The sequence below is a fragment of the Pan troglodytes genome, chromosome 5, assembly GCF_028858775.2.
Source record: "Pan troglodytes isolate AG18354 chromosome 5, NHGRI_mPanTro3-v2.0_pri, whole genome shotgun sequence".
In the NCBI taxonomy this organism is placed as follows: domain Eukaryota; kingdom Metazoa; phylum Chordata; class Mammalia; order Primates; family Hominidae; genus Pan; species Pan troglodytes.
The window spans coordinates 13,140,844-13,163,863 of record NC_072403.2 but is presented as its reverse complement, the minus strand read 5'-3'; the positions used below and the strand labels follow the sequence as shown (position 1 = coordinate 13,163,863).

The window sequence follows — 23,020 nt, the reverse complement described above, 5'->3', positions numbered from 1 at the left end:
CTAAAAGCTGACCCTCCCTGCCTCCCTAAATGTTCTCCTTTCCAGTTCCAAACACAGGAACTTTCTGCTGACCTTCCTTAGGCATGGAAGTCATTAGATTTGGGAATGGGGTAAAGCTCTTAGCTATTCAAGCACTGGCTTGCTCTGAGCAGCAATCAGGAATCTGGGTGGAAAGATGGTGTAGACAGAGACCATGTGATGCAAAGAAGCTTTTGGGTGGTCTCTGAGCAGTGACACATTTGAGACGTGTGATCTCTGTTCTGCCACCTAGTAATTATGGAGACTCCAGAGAATCTTGGGCTACCTCAGCTTCAGTTTCCACACTGGTAAAATAGGGACAATCCTGTCAGTCTCCTAGAACACCAGTGTTCACTCTGTAGGCTTCTGACCAGCAGCATGGGCACCACCTGGGAGCTTCATGCAAATAAAACCCCCCAGTCCCATCCCAGGCCTGCAGACTGGTAGGCGCTGGGTCGGGGCCCAGCAGTCTGGCTTGCACAAGCCCTGCAGGTGATACTGAAGCCTGCTTAAGTGTGAGAACCATGGGATCACAGTGAACTTCTCCAGCACTCTGCACCGTTTGCAGGTTCGGTCAACCATTTGACCAGGACACTGACATTTTTTGGATACCAGCATTAAACATCTCCCAGACTCATCTTCCAATATACCAGCAGTCTCTCCATCAGTTTACCAGGCATAAATGCTTAACCAAAAAGTTGGGAAATTTAACATTCTTAAAATTCTTTTGGGGGCAAAATCCTTTGGGAAACTCTCAACAAGTTTAAATGTGATCCAAACCAAAGATTACTTAGTCATAGCTGCCCTCAGAGCAGGTCTCAGACATTCTTCAAGCTCCCCATATGTAATTTGCATGTGAAGGTTAAACCTCAGGAGAAATCTAGACACTTCCAGTATTTGCTAACTTTTCAGTCTCAATTTCCTCCTAGGACTGTTAACGGAGGAGCCGACTTCTTTGATACTCTGAGTGAATGGTACCGTAAGGAAAGTCACTCCGTCAGGACACAGGACACTGTATACAAAGCACACACAGCACGGCCCAGGACCTGCCAAGCTGGAGGCAACAGGTTCAAACAGGGTCTAGCAGCCTGGTTATAGAGACATCCCCATCCGTATCTGGTGCTCGCTTTTTTTTGTCCAACAAAGCTTTGTGATAAACAAAAAGGGAATGAATAAGATTAAGAACCCCCACAGCTGCACAACCTACATTTCTGGCCAAAGTATGATTCTAGAAAGATGTGTGTATGTTTTCCTAACAAATGCCTAGGAGTTCAGTGTGGAGGGCTGTGGATGATGCTTGTAATGCCAATCAAGTTCTATGCAAACAAATGGGGGATGGAGAGCAGACACAGAGAGGGAGGAGGTGGGGGGAGGACAGCAAGGCGGCAACTGAGCAATTCCTGGTGTGGCCCCACCTGTAAAGTACAGAGGCACCTTCTAGTAATTCAGGTGTTGTATGGGTTCAGTCATGCTTGTCCGGAAGGCAGGTCACACCAGCTGTCCCAGGGTGTGGAGGAAGGTTAGACAATGTGTAAGCACCTGTGCTGACCTCCAAAGCCAGCCCTTAGAAAAATCTAAAGTCAGCCTGGCATGAAGTGTAAACCCACAGTCTGTAGGCTCGCTGTGGGAATGCCGTCAGCCAGGCAGCTCCCAGGGCTCGCAGGATGCTCCTGGTGAAATGCACCGGACACTGCAGCCACCACCACTGGCCAGTTAGATCCCACAGTCTCTGATGTGGGCAATGTGGCCCATGGAGGCCATGACAAAGTCAAGCTTTGCGGCTGATACTGAGGTTTATTCCTACTGCCTCCATTCTGGGAGGTGTCTATAAAGACCACATGCTCCACAGCATGGATGTCTTCTACAAGCCCCCACTTTCCCTGCAATACTAGGGCAATACGTCCCCAGAATAGAGAACGTCTCTCATCTGTTGACTGTAGCATAGTATTCCAAGGGAGCCAGTATAAGGATAAAGTTAAATTTTATCAGAAGTTAAGGAATCTTAATTTGAAGTCCAGGAGTACCAGGGGTTCATTTTCATGTTCCTTATAAGCAAACGCTTTGGTGGACTCTCAATCTCCACGGCTTATCAGCACAGAGCTTCTCTCCAAACCCAGGCATGGGGTCACGGTTCTCCAGGCTGGACAACCATCTCTGCTCTCCTACCTCAGGTTCCTTGGCAGTATTTGGAGACAGCACTTCCTTTTCTATCTTGGTCCTGGGTAAAGACCCTTCTGCATTCTTGGTACAGATACTTCCTTAATGATGCATTGAGCTAGAATTATAATGCCTGAAGGATATGTATTCTTTTCTTTTTGGAAATAGAATCTTGCTGCACCACCCAGGCTAGAGTGCAGTGGTGCAACCCTAGCTCAGTGCAGCCTCAAACTCCTGGGCCAAGGGTTGAGGGATGACATTCTCTTGCTAATGACTGTCTACTTAGAAAACTGAGGGCCCTTCTCTGCTGCCTCTACAGCTCCTTCCTCCTCTCCTGACTTTCAGATCCAGTAGGGGGTAGAGAGGTGTTGGCAGTCCACATGAACCAGCACTAACCTTTTAAAAATCTTTTACTCTAGACATGATTCCTAACTGCCCTACCCTTGAATCAGTAACACCCTACATCCTCCTGTGCTTGTCTTTTTCCCTTGCCTGCTTGTGTTTTGCTAAAATAAATTTTCATGTTATTTGGTCCCCATATCTATTTACAAAATCCACAAAAATACATAGTAATATGTCCATACAAAGTCAGACATTCTTAAAAACAAACAAAAGACCTCAGAAGTTGGATGAATTGATGTTCCTCTCACCCAAAGAGAACTCTCATTAACACAGAACTACAATCGGCCAGCTAGGACCTTCCTGGGTGAGTCCAGAGACATCAGTGGAAGGCTCTCATTTCCCACGGACAGGCCTTAGACACCTCAGGGCAGCTGCTGTGTTGCCATGGCCTCTTCTTCTTCCCCAGGCTAACCTCCCTCAGTTTCCTCAACATTTACATGCAGCCTGGGGTCCAAATCCCCACACTCATGGCTGGCCTCTCCCAGCAGGGATGCTGAATATCCCCATATTACAGTCTGAGGTGATGGTGCCCCAACGGAAGTCATCATTCCCAAAGTGACCTCAAGAGCCCAGAGCTGTCCCCTCTGAGGGAAGCCATCGCCGGCCACCAGAGACCAGCTTCCCAGGGCAACGACTAAAATCATACACCCCAATCCCCACACCTAAGCTCTGTAGGAGGAGGGAAGTGCTGAAGTCACGGGCCATTTCCCACTTCAGCTTGAAAGGCGATCACTTGAGGTGTCTTCAAGAAGGCAGGACCTAGTTACTTACTCACTTTCTGTGCAGGAGGAAGAGATGACTATCTTCATGATAGGGCAGTGCTAAGTCACTGCTACTCCTCAGCCAGTTCCAAAAGAGGAACAAGAAATGCACGGGTGGGGCCATCCCAGATGGTCGGCCACGCGCCCACAAGGAAAGTGGAAGGTGCCGTGGGCGAGTGCAAGAAGCAGCGTAGTGAAAAAGGAAAGCCACCCACTCTGGGGATGTTGTGTTATATTACTTACGGGCCACTGAGAAACTGCTGGCAAGGAAAGGGGAACCAAGATTGGAGAGAGAATGAATATAAATGAATCCAAAGAGAAATGTCACCTCCCAAGACCAACCAGGCGACAGAGCCCTTCTGTATGACCAAGGCCGTCTATAGCCACTTTTATCTAAAACGGATGGACATGGTGCACACATGGCCTCTGTTCTCCAGAGATGTCGAGGGAGGAACAGTACACCATCTACCAACAGAAATTGGAGAGGAGGGCCCCAGAAGAACCTGCAGCATTGCAGACCTCAGTTTTCCCACCCATAAACTTGGAACAGCAGTCCTCTTGAGCAAGCTGGGTTATATAAGCATGAAGAGGAAGAATTAAGTGCTGACACCACAGGACCAATGAACCCATTATGCAACTGAATCTCCGGTTTAAGGAAATACAAAATCTGTCTCCACTGAAGGCCAACAACCTTTCCATTAAGCATCCCAGAGCCCCAAGAGAAGCTGAGGATGGCCCATAGGCACACAGACATGCCAAAGGTGAGATGAGGATCCGTGTCATGAATACACAGGCTAAGACTTCAGTGCTTCCTGTTCATGTTTCAGTGGGGAGTGTGGGATGGGGGTTGGGGGGGGACAATGTTGCCACTAATCACCTTCCTTAACACATCAGAAAAAGGTTGACAGTGAGTGGGCACGCTTCGGTGTTTGCTAGCACCAGCTTGTTCAGCCCGAACAGGTCGGACAGGTTGGATATTTAAACAAAGGCGGAAAAATGTAAGGTATAAAGCCCTGTGAAGTGCTACGGTGGAAATGCTGCCAGCTCCCTGCAGGTTTCATTTTGTGATCTAATGCTGGAAGTCAGGCTCCCTCTTGACTTTGCTACTTTCGTGTTATGAAACTAAACTGGACACACACTCAGGACCTGTTCAAAGTTCTCAGTGCATCAGACGAGGGGCATGGTGGGAGAGGACACCGGGGCATGTTGCATTCCGGAGCAGAGGCCAGCTCCCTGCTAGTCATCCTACCCCCAGCAAGCCCATCCCTAACCTTCCCTAACCTAATTTCTCACTCTCACCACTGCCTGCTGTTCAAGTGTGGGCAAGCACGATGTTCCAGATTCTGCTGCCATCCACCAGTTTTACCCGGTAAGACTGAGCTGCTGAAATACCTCAACAAGATATGTCAAAAATACTGTACTGCTTGCATTAAAGATAAAATTTATTTTGCATTTCCTTTCCAAAACACAAACTGACAACAACTCTGCTAAAACAGAAGAAAACTTAAGTTATAAATATTAGCATCCAGTTGGCCAAATGATAAAAAACTAATTATGAACCAGATCATAAATTTGAGAACCAGTGATAGGACGAAAAAGGCTTGATTGTTGCTTAACATGTCCACTGAGGGGACAGTGTCCACTTGGACAGTTTTATGATTGTTATGCTCTTTGGCATAACTGAACTTGAACTTGGTCAATTCAATTCAGAGAGAAATTCTAAATCAAAAGTAAGCATCGGCCACAAGAGGTTTTTCAAATATTTCTTCAAAAATATAAAATAGGCCAGGCATGGTGGCTCATGCCTGTAATCCCAGCACTTTGGGAGGCTGAGGTGGTCGGATCACCTGAGGTCAGGAGTTTGAGACCAGCCTGGCCAACATGGTGAAACCCCATCTCTACTAAAAATACAAAATTAGCTGGGTATGGTGGCGCATGCCTGTAATCCCAGCTACTAGGGAGGCTGAAGCAGGAGAATTGCTTGAACCCAGGAGGCAGAGATTGTGCCATTGCGCTCCAGCCTGGGCGACAAGAGTGAAACCTCATCTCAAAAAAGAAAAAAAAAAAAATACACACACACACACACACATATATATACACACACATACATACATATATACACACACATATATATATAATAAGCTGTGCTGATTGTTAAAGGGTATTAGAAAAGAAAAAAACACAAAGTAAAAGGGAAAAATGTTTTGAGGAAGGTCAAGTCTAGCAAACAAAAAACAGGCTACACAAGAGACTGTCAATTAAAATTGGCCAACTTTTAGCTTTGAATAATTTTCTTACACTTTTTATCTAATTTGAAGAATAAAATTCAGTGACAGATCACATTTGCCTACCCTTTTTCTCAGAGGATAGTGGCAGCTTTCGATTATTCACAGATTTCTAAAATGCAAAGTAAAAATTCTGGAAAGAACCACAGAATCTCATCTAATAGTATTAATGCAAATCCACACTAAGAAAGTATAAAAACAGGCCAGGCATGGGGGAGTGTGCCTGTAGTCCCAGCTACTCGGGAGGGTAAGGTGGGAGGATCGCTTGAGCCTGGGAGGTTGAGGTTGCAGTGAGCTATGATGGCGCCACTGCACTCCACCCTGGGAGACAGAGTGAGACCCCGTCTCAAAACAAAACAAAACAAAAAATCACACACACACACACACACAAAACCCAAGCACACACATATATATATGTAAACATCATAGAACAAGCAATCAAAAAAGAAGAAAAAAAGGCAAGTGTTCAAATAATAAGGATTTGCACAACTTGGCCATGGAAATTCAGCACATGATACACAGCACTGTTACCAGGTTCTTGGGTTCTTAGAATGCAGTCTATGTTGCCCCAATTGTTAAGAAGCTGGGAGTCTATTTTCTCACTTTAGTAAATCCATCTGCTGAACTAGTATGTATAAGGAACTGCTGGGTTAAATATCTTAAGGGAGAAGAGAAAGGAAGGCCTTGAACTACAATTTGTTGAGCACCTAACGTGAGCCAGAGGCTTGAGTATATGTTACAGCATTTAATCCTTCTAACAGATTTTGTGAGTAAACGTTACGCCCACTAAAGATGAAGAAATTGAGGCTCTTGACCATTCCAGGGAGTATCCTTTATCAGCCCTGGCCAGAAAAGTTAGGCGGAGCTATCAGAGGACTCAGAAGCACCAAAGAAAATGTCGCCCTTCTTTAAACCACTACTGAAGTAAAAACAAAAGCACCCAGGTTTCAAATCCAGCCAACAAGATGTAAAGAAAGGCTAAATTTGTTTAATCAATCAATAAGCTTATGTGGTGAAAGCTTAATAATGCTACTGGGGGGAACTGGTAGCCCAGACATTCTGCTGCAATAAACAGATTTGTAAATATCCGCTCTTTTTCTCCATGTCTTATCTAGTGGAAAATCTCCACTCTGGAGGGAAGATTATGGGCCTCTTACCAAGGTGCACTCTCAAGAGTGAAAAGCATATTAAGTGGAATGATCATGGAATGGGATATTACACTTACATATTTTTTTTAATCTGGTTGAAAAGAGAAGTTTCAGCCCTTCTTAAAGAAAAGCTTTCTAAATTATACCAGAAGTATGTCTATTTTAGTGTTCAGAGTACTAACATATGCTGAAAACTGCTTTGATACCCAAGTATTATCAATAATGAAACTACAGTACCAAATATTCACTAAATGCCCAACATATATAAGGAGATATATACAGTTCATACAGCTATGCTGACTACGTATATCCCATTAAAATCACATTTACACGAACCCCTCAACAGTCTTTGCACAGAACATTTATGTCCTTCTAAGTGGAGTTAAATGTGTTAAGATCTCTGAGCATCCCTGAAGGACATTTGCTTTTGATTTGTCCTTCCCCCTTGGATGTAGACAACTGAAATGCTTTTAAGATTTTCTTTTCCATAGAAGTATTTCAAGGGAAACAAAACATTCACACAGTCCGGGGCAGGGTGACCCACAGATTTTTATCCTACAAATAAATATATAATTTATTCCCATGTGAACTGTCCTGATACTTTCCTTCCTGCAGAAGAATATGTCAAGAGGGACAGGGACCTGGTGATTATGACATTAATTTTAAGATGGGACTGACTGAACCTTTGAGTGGTCACCTCCACCCTTCAGAAGCAGCAAGCGCCAGAACGAGCTACAGGGTGTCCTCAGAAACTTGATACGACCATGATGGAAGTTCACAGGACCCTTCCTCTTGCGGGGAACTGAGGGTAAAGAAGTGACTGTCCCCTGCTTTCAGAGACACTGTGCTACCTCTGTTCCTTGTCTCATTTAATACTGGCCACCTGTTCCAGATACCCCACTGCAGTTGTGCGCCAAGGGCTGGCTTAGCCTAAGCATCTTAGAGTAGCATGCTAAATTCAGAGCCTTCGTGGTCTCATTTGTCATGGAGCAGGTCACATTTCTGCACAGCTAATATTTTCTTCAAGCATAATAGGAACATATAAGCCTCTTCCTGAAGCCTATCCTGATGTCCAGGGGCATCCTCAGGGCCTATGTCTCCCATACTTGGCAACAGAAAAAATCATGCCTATGGCTGCAGGAAAAAAGCCTGCAACGAAACAACTAGATGATGTTCCAAGGATTTCCCTTCTTCATCTTCACCCTTCTTTTTGAGGCAAAGTCTCGCTTTGTTGCCCAGGTTGGAGTGCAGCGGTGTGATCTCAGCTCACTGCAGCCTCCACCTCATGAGTTCAAGTGAACTCAACTTCCTGAGTAGCTGGGATTATGGGTAATCTGGCTAATTTTTGTTTTTTTTAGTAGAGATGGGGTTTTGCCATGTTGGCCAGGCTGTTCTCAAACTCCTGTCCTCAAGTGATCCATTCACCTTGGCCTCCCAAAGTACTGGCCCATCTTCACCATTCTAATGACAGCTGAAATCAGAACACATCCCTACTCTTCAAAGAATCAGTGAAGTTAGTCATGAAAGCTTGCCCCTGCCAGGGTCTTAAGCATGCCCTTAAATGTAAGACATGCTCCACAACTCTTTAAAATTAAAAGTCTACAGTCTGTAAAATAAGGAGCAAAGTGAAAATTAATTTCCTATTTTCCCAAGGCAATTTTAAAAGGAAAATACCAGTTTTAGAGACAGGCTTTATTCCAAATGAGGCACATTTCTAGCCTCTGTTTCAAGTATCATTTCTTCACAGCTTTGCAGCTCAGCACTTTCTGGAACAAGCTTTGCAAACTGCAAAGCTCAATGCCCTTTTTCCTACATTGAGCTCTCCCAGAGGCGTGCTCTGGCTCAGTTTCCCAAGTTTGTTTTGGAAGACGAGCACCACTCAATCCAAATTTTCAACGTGGGAGCAACTGATAAAGAGTTCTGGGAAGTTAAAAGCTGGATCCACAGTGATGTTTCCGTGCTACATGTTTTGTACTTGATGGTAACCTACTCTTCTGCTCAGCAACTGAGCTGTGGTTAGAAAGGCTTGGGACAAAGGATTTTCAAACCTCAAACACAGGAGAATCTGCATACAGGGAAGTGGCAGCTCACAAAGCTGTACCAGATATAGTAATAAATTAAAAAGGTCTTTACCCTAACCTTTCTCAGAATAAATTAAAATAATATAAGTAATAAATTAAAAAGGTCTTTATCCTAACCTTTCTCAAAATAAGTTGGAATTAGCATCACTCTCATCTCCCTACTTGCCAAAATATAATTACTTTTAAAAGATCAAGTAAATTTATTTACTAGAAAAAAGTATAGTAAGTTATAGGCTTTATCAGTGCTACAAAGCAACTGTCAATGACTACACATAATTTAATATGCTACCTTCATTCTGTGAAGTTTACTTTATTTGACCAATATAACAATTCTGAGTGTCCTCTTATAAAACTAAGATAAAGGAAACTCTACAAAAAGACTGAGTAGCATTACAAATACAGATAACTAACAAATACTCATAAAATGACTACAGGCCAAAGGAAATAGAGTGAGTTGCTCTATAAAGGCACCTCAATATCAGCTAAGAGTAACTTGAAACTTGAAAGGATGTAGTCCTCAGAGTCTGTGTTGTGAGGCCGAGTGTTTCAGCAAAAAAAAAAAAAAAAAAACTTTGGGGTGGAGCCCAGATCTGCCTCAAGCAGGCAACACCGGAGGGCTGGGCTCATCTGGAAGAGTGTGCACACACACGGAGGTGTGCATCCCACGTGTGCGTGTGGACAGCCTTCAGAGCAGGGGGTGAGCAGGAGGAGGGGGAAGGGTAAGCTGTGTAGTTGTCAACTGTGCTGTTGAGGAGCAGAGCACAGACCAGCCTTGTGGAATCAAGCCTCCAGAGAAACGGAACTCCAGAAATCTACGCTACAGAGAATCATGCCGCAGCAGAGGGCCCACCCAATCTGTGCCCCTCAGGGGAAGAGTCAAAAATCAGAGCACAGGGTCATGTCAGACGAAACTGGCACAGTTGAGGGAGGGCCTCAAACGGGTTACAAACAAGATGGAACGGAGGCACCTGGGTGTGGGTGTCCTGGGAAGCTGAGGCAGAGGTTCTCTGATCCCTCAGCTTAGCATCGGCTCTGGAGACCCCATGAGGGAATTCCTGTGCACTACCCAATCCCAGCAGGTGCCAACAGACCTTGGGAAGCAGTGGTAGCGGAAGGGAAACAAGAAAAAGAACTTTGATCTTAAGCACTAAACTCTCACAGATCGACTGATTTCCTTTCATACTTCTCAGGACCTGGGTTGCATTACTCTTTTTAATTCCTGCACACACATCCCAGGGCAGTTCTGGCCCCTGATTAACGTAACACAGGCCCACAGGTATTTGCTTGGGAGAGATCACAGCTCACTACTAGAGTCTCAGATTCTGGAACAGATCCACCGGGGCAAATAAATCTAACTCCATTCTCTCTGGCACATTTTTGTAAGTGTTCTCACATTTTTATAATTTTTTTCAAAAGTACAGTTTCGCTAACAAATGAAATGGTAATGACTTTTATGTGATTTACCAAAACCCAAATGTTCTTTTAACTCATTATTTGCAACTTTCTGCAAAGACATAATAAATGTGGTATGATAATCCCTAGTATTTCAAATATATTATTACTTAAATTACAGATTAAGTGTAGCAAAAAGTAAAACAAGCACACTTAAAAGAAATCACTCTCAATTTACTCAATTTATTTTCTGGCATTATATGAATGTTTACTCAATATATTTTCCCTCTCTGGCACATACAACAATAAAAGAGTAGTAACCATTATTGATATGGACCATTTAACAAGCACTACCCCAAGTGCCTTGCATGTAGTATTTACTGATCATCACAACATTCCCATACGGTAGGTACGGATAATACTACCTTTTACAGATGAAGTAATTAGGACACAGAGGTGTCAGGTAACTTGTCTGGGATCACACAGCTAGTAGTGGAACACTTCCTTAGATTGTCATTACGGTGGTTTCAGCTCTAACAATACAGACTCAGAAACTCCCTCTACCTAGGGCATGTCCATAGTACACTGTAAACCTTCAGAACCCTTTTACAAACATTCTTAAATCTGAGCCCAAGTTCAATATGAGGTAATACTAAGCCATTCTGTTAAAGTGTCGAAAATTTAAGAGATTTCCACAAAGTTCTGCAGAACTAAGATTAGAACTTAGCCCCAATTTAGTCCTCTCCTCTGATTCAAGGTGCCTCAAAATAAGGAAAATCAGTACCAGAAAACCAACAATTAGCACAAACAAGTAGCACCAAGGCCTGCTTTTCTTCTGTTCCCCAGGCTCGAGTGCAGTGGCAAGATCTCGGCTCACTGCAACTTCCACCTCCTGGGTTCAAGCGATTCTTGTGCCTCAGCCTCCTGAGGAGCTGGGACTACAGGCACACATCACCACACCCGGCTAATTTTTTGTATTTTTAGTAGAGACATGATATTGTTATGTTGGCCAGGCTGGTCTCAAACTCCTGGCCTCAAGTGATGGGCTTGCCTCAACCTCCCAAAGTGCTGAGATTACAGGTGTGATCCACCGTACCCGGCCAATGCCTGCTTTTAAAAAAATATTTATAAACAACTCCAAAATACAATGACCATAAATGAGAAATGTATCTTAGAATAGTACCAAGGGCTATGCTATAAAAAATTCAAAATAATTTCTAAGACTATCCAAGTAAACCCAAACAACACAGAGTAATAAAATTCAGTCAAAATGGCTGCCCCCAAAACTATCCCATGCTCACTATACATAGAATATGCTACTGGGATGACAGAAATAGTTTAACATTGAAAATAACGTTCTATAACAGCACAGAATTGTGTTGAGAATGAGGAAAAGAGTGAAAGAGTGCTTTTTTTCTAATATGCAAAGTGACACAAAAGCTACATCAATTATTTCTCACGTACAGTCTGTGCGTCCCAATCAGAAAATCTGAAATCTGAAAGGTTTCAATATTCAAAACTTTTTGAGTGCTGACATGATGCCACAAGTGAAAATTCCACACCTTACTTCATGTGATGGGTCCCAGTCAAAATTTTGTTTCATGCACAAAGTTATCAAAAATATTGCATACAATTACGTTCAGGCTATGTGTATAAGGTATATATGAAACATATATAAATTTTGTGTGTAGACCTGCATCTGTGTCCCATCCTCAAGATACCTCATTATGTATGTGCAAATATTCCAAAAAACAAAACAAAACAAAAAAACAACAAATCAAAATCCCAAACACTTCTGGTCCCAAGCATTTTGGATATGGGGTACTCAATCTGTGGTAGTTAAAAGCATGGCCTCTGAAGCCAGATATCCTTTATTCAAATCTTAGCACTGTCTATTACTTTAGTCCTTTCCTCATTTGCAAAATGGGATAATAATTATACAATCCTTACAAGGCAGAGTACATAAAAATAAATGGAGATCAATAAGGAAATGGAAGACTTGAACAATGCTATAAACCTACTAGACCCAACAGCAAATCTATAGAACACTCCACCCAACAACAGCAGAATACACATTCTTCTCAAACAGATGGAACATTCTCCAGGATAAACCATATGCTAGGTAATAAAACAAGTCTCAGTACGTTCACAAAGTTTGAAATCATGCAAAGTATGTTCTCCAACTATAATGGAACGAAACTAGAAATCACTAACAAATTAATGGAATGAATTTCCCCGACCATAATGGAATGAAACTAGAAATTAATAAGAAATTTGAGAAGTCACAAATTTGTGAAAACTGAAGACCACATTTCTAAATAACCAATGGGTCAAAGAAGAACTCACAAGGGAAATTAGAAAATATGCTGAGATGAATGAAAAAGAAAACACAACATACAAAAACTTATGGGAAACAACTAAAGCAATGCTTATAGGAAAATGGATAGCTATAAAAGCCTGTATTTAAAAAGTTCTCAAGTCAATAATCCAGCCTTATACTTTGCTATAACACTGGGAAAAGGTCAAACTAAACCTAAAGAAAGCAGAAAACGGATAATAATAATGTTTAGAGCAGTAATTTAATGAAACAGAGAACAGAATAGAGGGAAATCAATGAAACCAAAAGTTGGTTCTTTGAAAAGATCAATAAAATTTACAAATGTTTAGCTAGATTGACTAAGGGAAGAAAAGAAGATTCAAATTATTATAGTTAGGAGTGAAAGAAAGGAAATTATTACTGACTTTACAGAATAAAAAGGATTACAAAAGGATATTATGAGTTATTGTATGCCAACCAATTGTATCACTTGATGAAATGTCCAAAATTCCTAGAAAGACACAAATTGTTGAAACTGACTCAAGAAGAAACAAAATCTGGGGTGAGGCGCGGTGGCTCTCACCTGTAATCCCAGCACTTCGGGAGGCTGAGGCGGAAGGATTACCTGAGGTCGGCAGTTCGAGACCAGCCTGGCCAACATAGCAAAACCCCATCTCTACTAACAATACAAAAATTAGCCAGGAGTGGTGGTGCACGCCTGTAGTCCCAGCTACCCGGGAGGCTGAGGCAGGAGAATCACTTGAACCCGGGAGGCGCAGGTTGCAGTGAGCCGAGATCACGCCACTGCACTCTGACCTGGGTGAAAGAATGAGACTCTATCTCAAAAAAACAAATGAACAACAACAACAACAAAAGAATAAAGGACAAAAACAACCCAACCATAGATGCAAAAAAAAAAAAAAAAAAAAAAAAAAAAAAATCATCTGACAAAATCCAATACCTTTTCATAATAAAAACACTCAAAAAACTAGGAAAAGAAAGAAACTTTCTCAAACTGGTAAGGAACATTTATTTTAAAAACCCACAACTAACATCATATTTAATGGGGAAAGACTGAATGCCTTCTCCTTAAGATCACAAACAAAAAAAGAATCTTCATTCTCTTCACTTCGATTTGACATTGTTTTGCAGGTTCTAGCCAGGGCAAGTAGGCGAGAAAATGAATAACAGACATGGTATAGGATAAGGAATCCACTAAGTAACTACTAGAATGAATAAATGAGGTAAGGTTGGAGGGAACAAAATCAATATATAAATTTTAACTAGCCATGAACAACTGGAAAATTAAATTAGAAAACTCTACTTATAATAGTGCCAAAAATAATAAAATACTTAGAAATAAATTTAACCGATATAAAACTTGTACTCTGAAAACTATGAGACGTTGAAAGAAATTCAGGACAACTTAACAAATGGGAAAACATCCCATGTTCATGGATCGAGTTAGTATTGTTATGATGGCAATACCCCCAAATGGAAAGTTTTAACAACAGTTTGGCAATTCCTCGACTTAAACATGGATTTACCATATGACCCAGCAATTCCATTCCTAAGTGTCTACCAAGAAAAATAAAAACACAGGCCCACACAAAATGTCGTACAACAATGTCAACAGCAGCTTTGTTCATAATAACCAAAAAGTTGAAACAACCCACATGTCCATCAGCTGATCAAGGGATAAGTAAAATGTATCATATTTCTACAATGAACTATTATTTAACAATAAAAAAGAACCTGAAGCCCATTGAAGTGCACACTTTACATGGTATAATGTATGATGTATGAATTATACCGTAAGATGTAAAAAAAAAAAAATGAAAAGTGAATACAGACATGTGTTCACGTAATACAGATATGACACCCAGAGCACCACAGTTTCAGCAATGATTATTTGTAAAAACACACTGCCACACAGGTTACTGTAGAAGACAATAACTACGCCTTTTATAGCTGTGTTTATTTCAATCATGTCTCAAAATAGAAAATGTCTGAATCAGGAGTGATTGGGCCTACCATCAAGAGATGTCTCATGGAGGATCACAGTGGTCAGTGGTTAGGGCCAAAACGCCACTAGGAGGGGCCTCTTTACCAATGTGCCCACTTGCCCCTGCCAACTTGGAGCTGGCCCATGGGGAGTTCCACTGAGCAGAGGCTCAGCAGGAAAAAGTGATGGAACCCCCAAGAGGGGAACAGGCAATACCTCTAGGACCAGATTCTGAGAAGGGCAAATGTGTAAAGGACAAAGGACTTTTTGGGGGTGTGGGGTGTAGAACGAGCAGACCTAAACAGAAGGCAAAAATAAAGGATACCAACAGGCCAACATGGTGGTAAAAAAATAAAAAGCTAAAATGCAAAATATTGTATTGTAAAATAGTAACACTATTCAATTCCTTTGTACCCAAAAACAGTCCCAGGAAGAGATGAGGGGCAAAGAGAATAACCCATCAGGACTGAAATTTATGAGAAAATAAAAAGCAAAACACTTTGTAAATTCTTAAAATATTCACACTTTTCATGAAGTCATACTATACCTCACTTCTAAGAGTTTAGACTGAGATATACACAGGCTTTAAATTACTGCAGCATTACTTAGAAACCCAAATAATAATGAACATTGAGTGCTTAGTTTGTGCCAGGAACTGTATGCTAAACTAATTAGCACCTAATCCTCAGCCTTATCCAGTGATGTAGGTACGATTAAAAATCTCGTTTTGGGGGGTCAAAATAGCATGAAAGAAAATAATAAAACAAAAAAACCTCATTTTAAAGATGAGAAACTGGAGTACAAAGAGGTTAAGTAACTTGCTTGAGGATAGAAAATTTACAAGTAGCAGTTGAGACTTGAATTCAGGTCCTAGTTCCCAAATCAAGAAACTTAACCGCTGTATCAGTATGTCCCATGTGTACGTGTAATAAACTGGTCCAACTCATTTTAGTGTTTATATAACCAAATATAACTAGCATATCAATTTTATAGTAGTTATATAAAGTTTTCTTTTGAAATAAACATGTAACAAATGTGACTCAACTTTTTTAAAAGAAAGCAGAATAAGGACTGGACAGGAATATGGAAAAGTAAACCCCTCAAAACATGTATGATCAGCCTGTAAACTCTATTTTCCATAGGTTCACCCCAAACAATTTTAATATGTCTACCACTCTGCTGTCTCCCACTTGAGTGAGCATCTTTCTCTCTCAGGAATTAATGTCCTGATGTTTATCAGATTTTTTTCTTAATTTTATCCTATCTTATCCTGAAGCTCCAGGACCAGGCCACTTAACTATTTATTAAAAGGTCCCAGACTTTTTGTTTTTATTTGCAATGAAAAGGTCTGTCAGGAATCTGGTAGGCATATGCAAATATTTTTTAAATGGCAGGGTTACGTGGATGCTACTCATGGAAAGTTCTTCTCTTACATGTGATAATCTGCCCACTTCTAGCACCCAAACAACCAACCAACTCCAATCGGCAGAGGGGAAATGACTCTGTGTTTCATCCTGAGGAACTCTGAAGGGCCACAGACCTTGCCAAGGTACTTCACCTCTAATACCCCAGAGATAGTGTGCATCTCTGGTTTTTCCATACAATGGACAGAGCTCCAGAACTTTCTGTACCTTTAGGCAAGTCTTCTGAAGGCTCAGAGGCCACTGTCCTGCCTGCCAACCTCCAAGTACCAGCCAACCCCCCAAGCAAAGGGCACCCTCACCCACCTGTGCATGTTCCCATTGGTGGTAAATGACTGGCCACACACAGTGCACTTGTAAGGCCTCTCGCCAGAGTGCACCAGCATGTGGCGATCGAGGGAGCTGGCCGAGCTCAGTGACTTGCCGCAGATGCTGCATGAGTGGTCGGCTCCTCCAGTGTCTGTGTTGTGCTGCAGAAAGCAATGGTCACAGCGGTCACTTAAGAAAGTGCATCAGAAGCTCAGCTCTTAGGAAATGCAGATCCAGAGCTTTATTAAAAAAACCAATGAACTTTCTTGGCTATGTGTTTCTCTTTCATTTTAAATATCTTTCTGAAGGGGTAAAATGTATCAGGAAAACAGGCAAATAAATATTTTGTATGATATTCCTCCATTCCCACATTGTTTTGAAAACTACTTCTACTGAAAGGCTCAGAAAGAAGTAGAGCCTTCCCAGGTCTTTCTTTGAACCACATACAGATTCAGTGACCACATATATTAACTCCTACAAGCCGAAGGACACTCAACAGTGAAGGAAATATGTCCTTCCATTAAAGGAGTCAACGTCCCTTCTTCAGATTTGATGACTCAGGCCTGCCGTCAGAGAAAGAGAACTGAAACCTGCACAGGGTAGAGTTTTGGCCTCTGAAAGACGGTAAAAAGGAACATTTCTATTCAAACCCGAGTTACTTTAGTAACCTGATGTTAATTCAGTACTATGTCATGATTTTACTAGGTCATCAATCCTTCACTGTTCTACACTCATCAATATTTTGTCATGAATTGGCCACAGCAGGAGAAGAAGGGTAAATCTCATAATAAAGGAGAAAAGCAAAAAAAGACCCCAAGCTGAGTAGATTTCCTTCTGTGTTATGTACGTTTATACTAATATAAACGTGCTGAAACCCCGTCTCTACTAAAAATATAAAAAAATTGGCTGGGCGTGGTGGCGGGCGCCTGTAATCCCAGCTACTTGGGAAGCTAAGGCAGGAGAATCATGTGAACTCAGGAGGCAGAGGTTGCAGTGAGCTGAGATCGCACCACTGTACTCCAGCCTGGGCGACAGAACGAGACTCCGTCACACACGCGCGCACACACACACACACATGTGTGGGGGGGAGCGATTCTATTTTATTTTATTTTATTTTATTTATTTATTTTGAGATTTATTTATTTTGAGACAGAGTCCCGGTCTGTCACCCAGGCTGGAGTGCAGCGGCGCAATCTTGGGTCACTGCAACCTCTGCTCCCGGGTTCAAGTGATTCTCCTGTCTCAGCCTCCCAAGTAACTGGGATTACAGGTGCATGCCACCATGCCTGGCTAATTTTTGCATTTTTGGTAGAGATGGGTTGGCCAGGCTGGTCTGGACCATGTTGGCCAGGCTGGTCTCCAAATCCTGATCTCAAGTGATCCGCCTATCTTGGCCTCCCAAAGTGTTGTGGTTACAGGCATGAGCCACTGCACCCAGCCAAAAAGGAATTCTGTGTTGACCTAAGACTTTGTCACAGGAATATGCATATACAAAAGTCATTTCATAACCACCTCCCAAAATTATTTAAAAAACTAAATTTAAATTAGGCACAGCTACAGCTCATCCATTAAAATCCAATTACCCTGCCCTGTGCTTAAGGAAGAATAATTTAGATCAAAAATAGGCTGGTCCAAAGGTAGTGAGTTATCTCAACTGATTGCTCACAGTGAGTGTTTAACTCCTTGTTCTACTCTTCCCCCTCTTCTCATTACTGCACTTGACTAAAAAAAAATAAAATAAAATAAAATAAAATAAAATAAAATAAAAGAACAGTGGGAATCTACCTGGCGAATGTGCATGGTCAGCTGGTGCTGGGTAGTGCAAATCTTCTCACACAGGGGGCAGTTATAGGAAGACTTCTCCTCTTTCGTTTCCTAAAAAGAAAGATTAAAAGGGAAGATAAATTTCAAATCACAGTCAACAAGTGCCTTTTCTTTCTGTAATAAGTGTAATAAGCACTTGTGTCTATGTAGCTGAGAGCATGGGCTCCAGAACCTGCCCAGGTATAAGCTTGTGCAAGTCACTGCCCTGTCTGCCTCAGTTTCCTCATTTGAAAGATGGGAAAAACAGTACCACCTACCACACCATGCTGTGATGCAGGTTAAATTAACACATGCCAAGCACTAGAACAGTGCTGGGATCATAGTCAGTACTCAATCAATACTAGCATTCTAAGTACACAGACACCACTTAATAATCTGTGATGGTGAAAAATTAAGCATTGACTCATGGAAGAGCTAGAAAGGAATACATTTCTCCCCAAGTCCAGCCTGGGCTATTTTGCAACAGGTTTCAGGGTCTCCAAGAACACATGAGAGATAACAAGGTTCTCATCAGAAGAGCCCACCCTACAAAGAGGGAAGCCCTCAGTGCCTAGCTGTGCACCCAGTGGGCATGCCCCTGCCCACTGCTAGCATCTGCTTAACACTGCTCATAAATACTCAACAAAAACGTCACACTGAGAAAATTGCTGTCCTTATCACGACAACTTTGATAGGAATGCCAACCCAAACTGAAGACTTCCACAGAAGGTGACAAAAGAACCAGCTCACTACTTGGTGAGGGGGCTCCTTTTATGTTCCCTCAGAATGCACAGGTCAAGCAGTATGTTTTGTCTTTTTCAGAAAAAGCCAATGTCGTTCACTAACCCTATGCTACAGATCCTCTTTCCAAATAATTCATGCAGAGTTCTAGGCTGTGTGCATCATTGACTCCTCACCCCCACAGTCCCTAAGACCACGGGTTCCTGTCTCAATACCCAAAACTAACTGGACCTAGGCTTGGATACCTCTCCCAGTAATTTGGAGTTGGGATGCTCAGAGATTTCTGAAGATCAGCAGAATCACCTGGGGGGTTGGTTTCTATGCATTTAACCAGATTCTGGACGTGCCACATCGGAGTCACTGGGGGACTGGGGTTGGGGGAGTAGAACCCCAGAAATCTGTTTGTCTCACAAGCTCCCCAGATGATGGTGATATGTGCCCAGGTTTGAGGATGGCTAAGTTACTAAGTTGGGTGATTATGAGCACTTGAATTGAAAGTTCAGGGAGAGGTAGGGCTGAACCCAAGGAGGCTTGCACCTGGGCAAGCCCAAGCCAGGAGAAAGCAGTGTGGAAGATGTCAGTGTTAACCCAACGGGATGGAGGGCACCGTCCCTAGGGCTGGATGCTCTGTCTAGGCTCTGGGTCATTTCCTATCCTCGGGCATCTTTCAATAGACCTCTTTTTACTTGCATTCATTTGAATGAGTTTCTGCTCCTTGCAAATAACACCAATTACTGCACACTTACCATGTGCTAAACTCTATACAGAACCGTCAGGATTTTTTCACAACCACTAATAGACAAGCATTATTATGGATCCCATTTTCTGGACGAGGAAACTGGGGTACACAGAGGCAAGTAACCTGCCCCAAGTCAGAGAACTATTAAGTGGTAGGCACAGCATTAAAACCCAGGCCAGCTGCTCCACAGCCCATGCCCTAAGCCACTATGCTCTATATAAAGTCTGACCAAAAGGATTAACCCCAAGGCACGGAAAGGAAACACTCTTGTGGTTGCTTATGGGAGATGATGAAAATAAAAGTCACCCTGAAGACTATAAAAGCAAATGGCGCCATAAATCAGACGGGTGGAATGAAGGCATGATGATGTCTAGCTCACAGCCACCTTCCCTCTCACTCCTCTTCAAAGACAAACAAGTCTCATTCTGAGCAATAGGAACTTTTTCTTTTTCTTTTTAAATGGAGTCTCACTCTGTTGCCCAGGCTGGAGTACAGTGGCACGATCTTGGCTCACTGCAACCTCCGCCTCCCGGGTTCAAATGATTCTCCTGCCTCAACCTCCCAAGTAGGTGGGACTACAGGTGTGCGCCACCACACCTGGCTAATTTTTGTATTTTTAGTAGAGACGGGGTTTTGCCATGTTGGCCAGGCTGGTCTTAAACTCCCGACCTCAGGTGATCCACCCGCCTCAGCTTCCCGAAGTGCTGGGATTACAGGCATAAGCCACCGTGCCCGGCCAAAACTTTTTTCTAATCTATGGAATTGGGTCTGAGAACTAGGTATGCTCTACATTTTCTCACAAAAAGAATTAAGGATATGGATTCTACAAAACATGAACATCCTAGAGACAGTGGAAAAAACAAATTCCCAGTCTTACTCATTTATCATACTTCTAGTTCTTTCTGAGGTATAATGGGGGAGGGGGTGTCACACCTTCTCTGCCCAGTTCTACAACTGCAGTCGGAGTAGAGCTGGCCAAGGACCCCCATGGGGGCACGGGTGTGGGGAGAAACAAAAGCAACAGCAACAAAATAAGATATAACAAGGAGGGATGTCTCACAGCCAGGCCAAAAGTTGGGGATGAGTTCCATCTCCGGGGTATTGTTGTCAAATTAGTAGATAGGCAATTTTACATACATAAAATTTTTAAAGTCACCAACAGGATGGTGATACATCAATAGGATGTAAATACATGTTTTTTTTTAAAAAAAAAAAGGCCTCCAAGTGACCAGCCACAGGGAGACAAATTTGTTTAAAAAATCATCTTGCATTCACCTTGCAATAGACAGCAGGCACACTGTGCGGCTGGTGGGGCTGACTTGTGTTGACTCTGGGGTGACTCATGAACTGACACCCCAGCCTTCTCTGAGGCTGGCAGTGCTGTGCTGCAGGCCATCATACAGGTCCACAAAATCCAAGTTATATGGGAGGAGGTCTACAGACCCAGATGCAATCTTTTAAAATGAACCATGTCAAGCATGGTGGCTCATACCTGTAATCCCAGCACTTTGGGAGGCTGAGGTGGGAGGATGGCTTGAGCCCAGGAATTTGAGACCAGCCTGGGCAACATAGTGAAACCTCGTCTCTGCAAAAAGTTTTTTTTATAATTAAAAAAAAAAAAAGCCAGATATCACAGCAATCAAGACAGTTTACACACATTAGCTGTATAGTTTATGAAACTAGGAATCAACCATGCTCTGGTGAGAAATAGAGACCCTGTCTCTATTTTAAAAAATAATAATAATAAAAATAAATAATAATAAAATGAACCTACTAGAAAAGACAGCACTGTGATACTGGAAGAGAGGCCCTCCTGGAGAATTCTGTTTTTGTTTTTTATAGGACATGGAGGTCTCATAATATTGCCTGGGCTGGCCTTGAACCCCTGGGCTCAAGCAATCCTCCCACCTCTGCCTCCCAAGTAGCAGGGATTAGAGACATGCCACCACGCCCAGCACCCTAATGGAGAATTCTGAATCCAGTTATTGCAGCCATGCTGGTGGAAGGAGCACATCTCCTGAGCTGAAAGATAAAATTAGCAGCTAATGTGATAACTAACCATTCCATAATGAAACAATCTGGCACCCTTGTCAGCATCCGGCTGTGGCTAATCTCTCCTGGAACTCTAAGCTCACACCAGTGGGACTTTCCCCAGGCTCCCTCTCTCAGCACTCCCTGTCTAGTCCACAGGTAAGGAGAATGCTTCCTTCTTCCCCATACTCTCTCCCCACTGAGTTTTGTTTTTTTAGATTAAGAACTGTATTTACCAGGCTACCTCTGGCCAGGACCTCCATTTCAAAAGCAAACTCAGCATACCAGATCCCTGGAGAAGAAAGGAGGGGGATGAAAGGCAGCCCTGCCCCACCTGCACAGTTGCCTCCTCACGTCTGAAGAGGCAGCCTCCAGTTAGCATGCAAACATGGGAGGTGCTGTGGGCATCCTCCAGGGCCCTAACCACGGTCTCTGATCTGGAGGCTGGACTTGGGACAACTCAGAGCTATTTGAGGAAAAGCTCTTCCAATCACTTCACTTGTTCCTGGTAGAGCAGAAGGATGAGGACGACAACTTTGTCTGTCTTATTCTTCCCCAAATGCCTGGCACCTGGTACAGTAGCTAGCTGGATATAGGAACTGGGTACATATTGTCCAATGGGCTGATGGATGGAGAGATGGATAGATGGATAGTCACATGAGAGTGGAAATAAACCTTTTCTTCTCAGAGCTAGCACTCCTTCTCGACTCAGGCCACAGTCATACAGGCTGAGTATTTTCTCAGGCACCCACAGGAAGAGAGGCACAAGGAGAAAAGGGAAAAAAAGAGAGAGAAAGGAATCAATGTTCCAACCCTAAAACATCACTGAACTCTGCCAAGTCCCCATTCTTCAGCAAGGTGTGGAGAAATGCATCCTCCCCCACACTGCTGGCAGGGTTTGGGGCTGGTACAACTTTTCTTGTAGGGCAAGTTGTATCAAATGCCTTAATTAAGGCTCTACTTCTAAGAATTTATAGAAAACCATCATATTAATACTCAGAGAATTCTGTATAAGGACAGCCACAGTAGGATTATTTATAAAAAAAGAAAATTAGTTTACAAAAGCCCAGCAGGTTTGCTTTCTCATCCATTGCTGGTTCCTAGACAAACGCAAGACCACCTTCTCTCCAGGGATTTAGTATAGTCTCATTAAATCAGTTAAACCAAACTTTAAACACGAGGAAGTCAACTCGTATTACATGGATCCAGAGTTGAAATGAGAAGTATCCACGCTCTGCCTCCTTCCTCCACCTACCTTCTGTTCAACAGTATGTTGCCAAGACAGCAACAACTTTTCAAGGAAATGTCCCATCTTACATTGAAGATTCATTTATTTCCCAAAAGAGAAGACATAAACTTTTGTAACAGCATTAACCCTTCTCAATTTCACCTATTTACTTTACCCTGTTC

At 42.6% G+C, this 23,020-nt stretch overlaps 1 protein-coding gene across 15 annotated transcripts in view; it reads right to left on the bottom strand.

Annotated features, from left to right (window-relative positions):
• RREB1 (ras responsive element binding protein 1) overlaps positions 1–23,020 on the bottom strand; it is a 143,905-nt gene that overhangs the window by 45,858 nt on the left and 75,027 nt on the right. For all 15 annotated transcript variants that reach the window (XM_009450456.5, XM_518223.9, XM_001164032.8 and 12 more), the window contains 2 exons: positions 18,082–18,171; positions 16,294–16,457 (listed from right to left, as the gene is read on the bottom strand). In XM_009450456.5, coding sequence (XP_009448731.1) covers positions 16,294–16,457; positions 18,082–18,171 — 254 coding nt within the window. The remainder of the gene's footprint in view (positions 1–16,293; positions 16,458–18,081; positions 18,172–23,020) is intronic.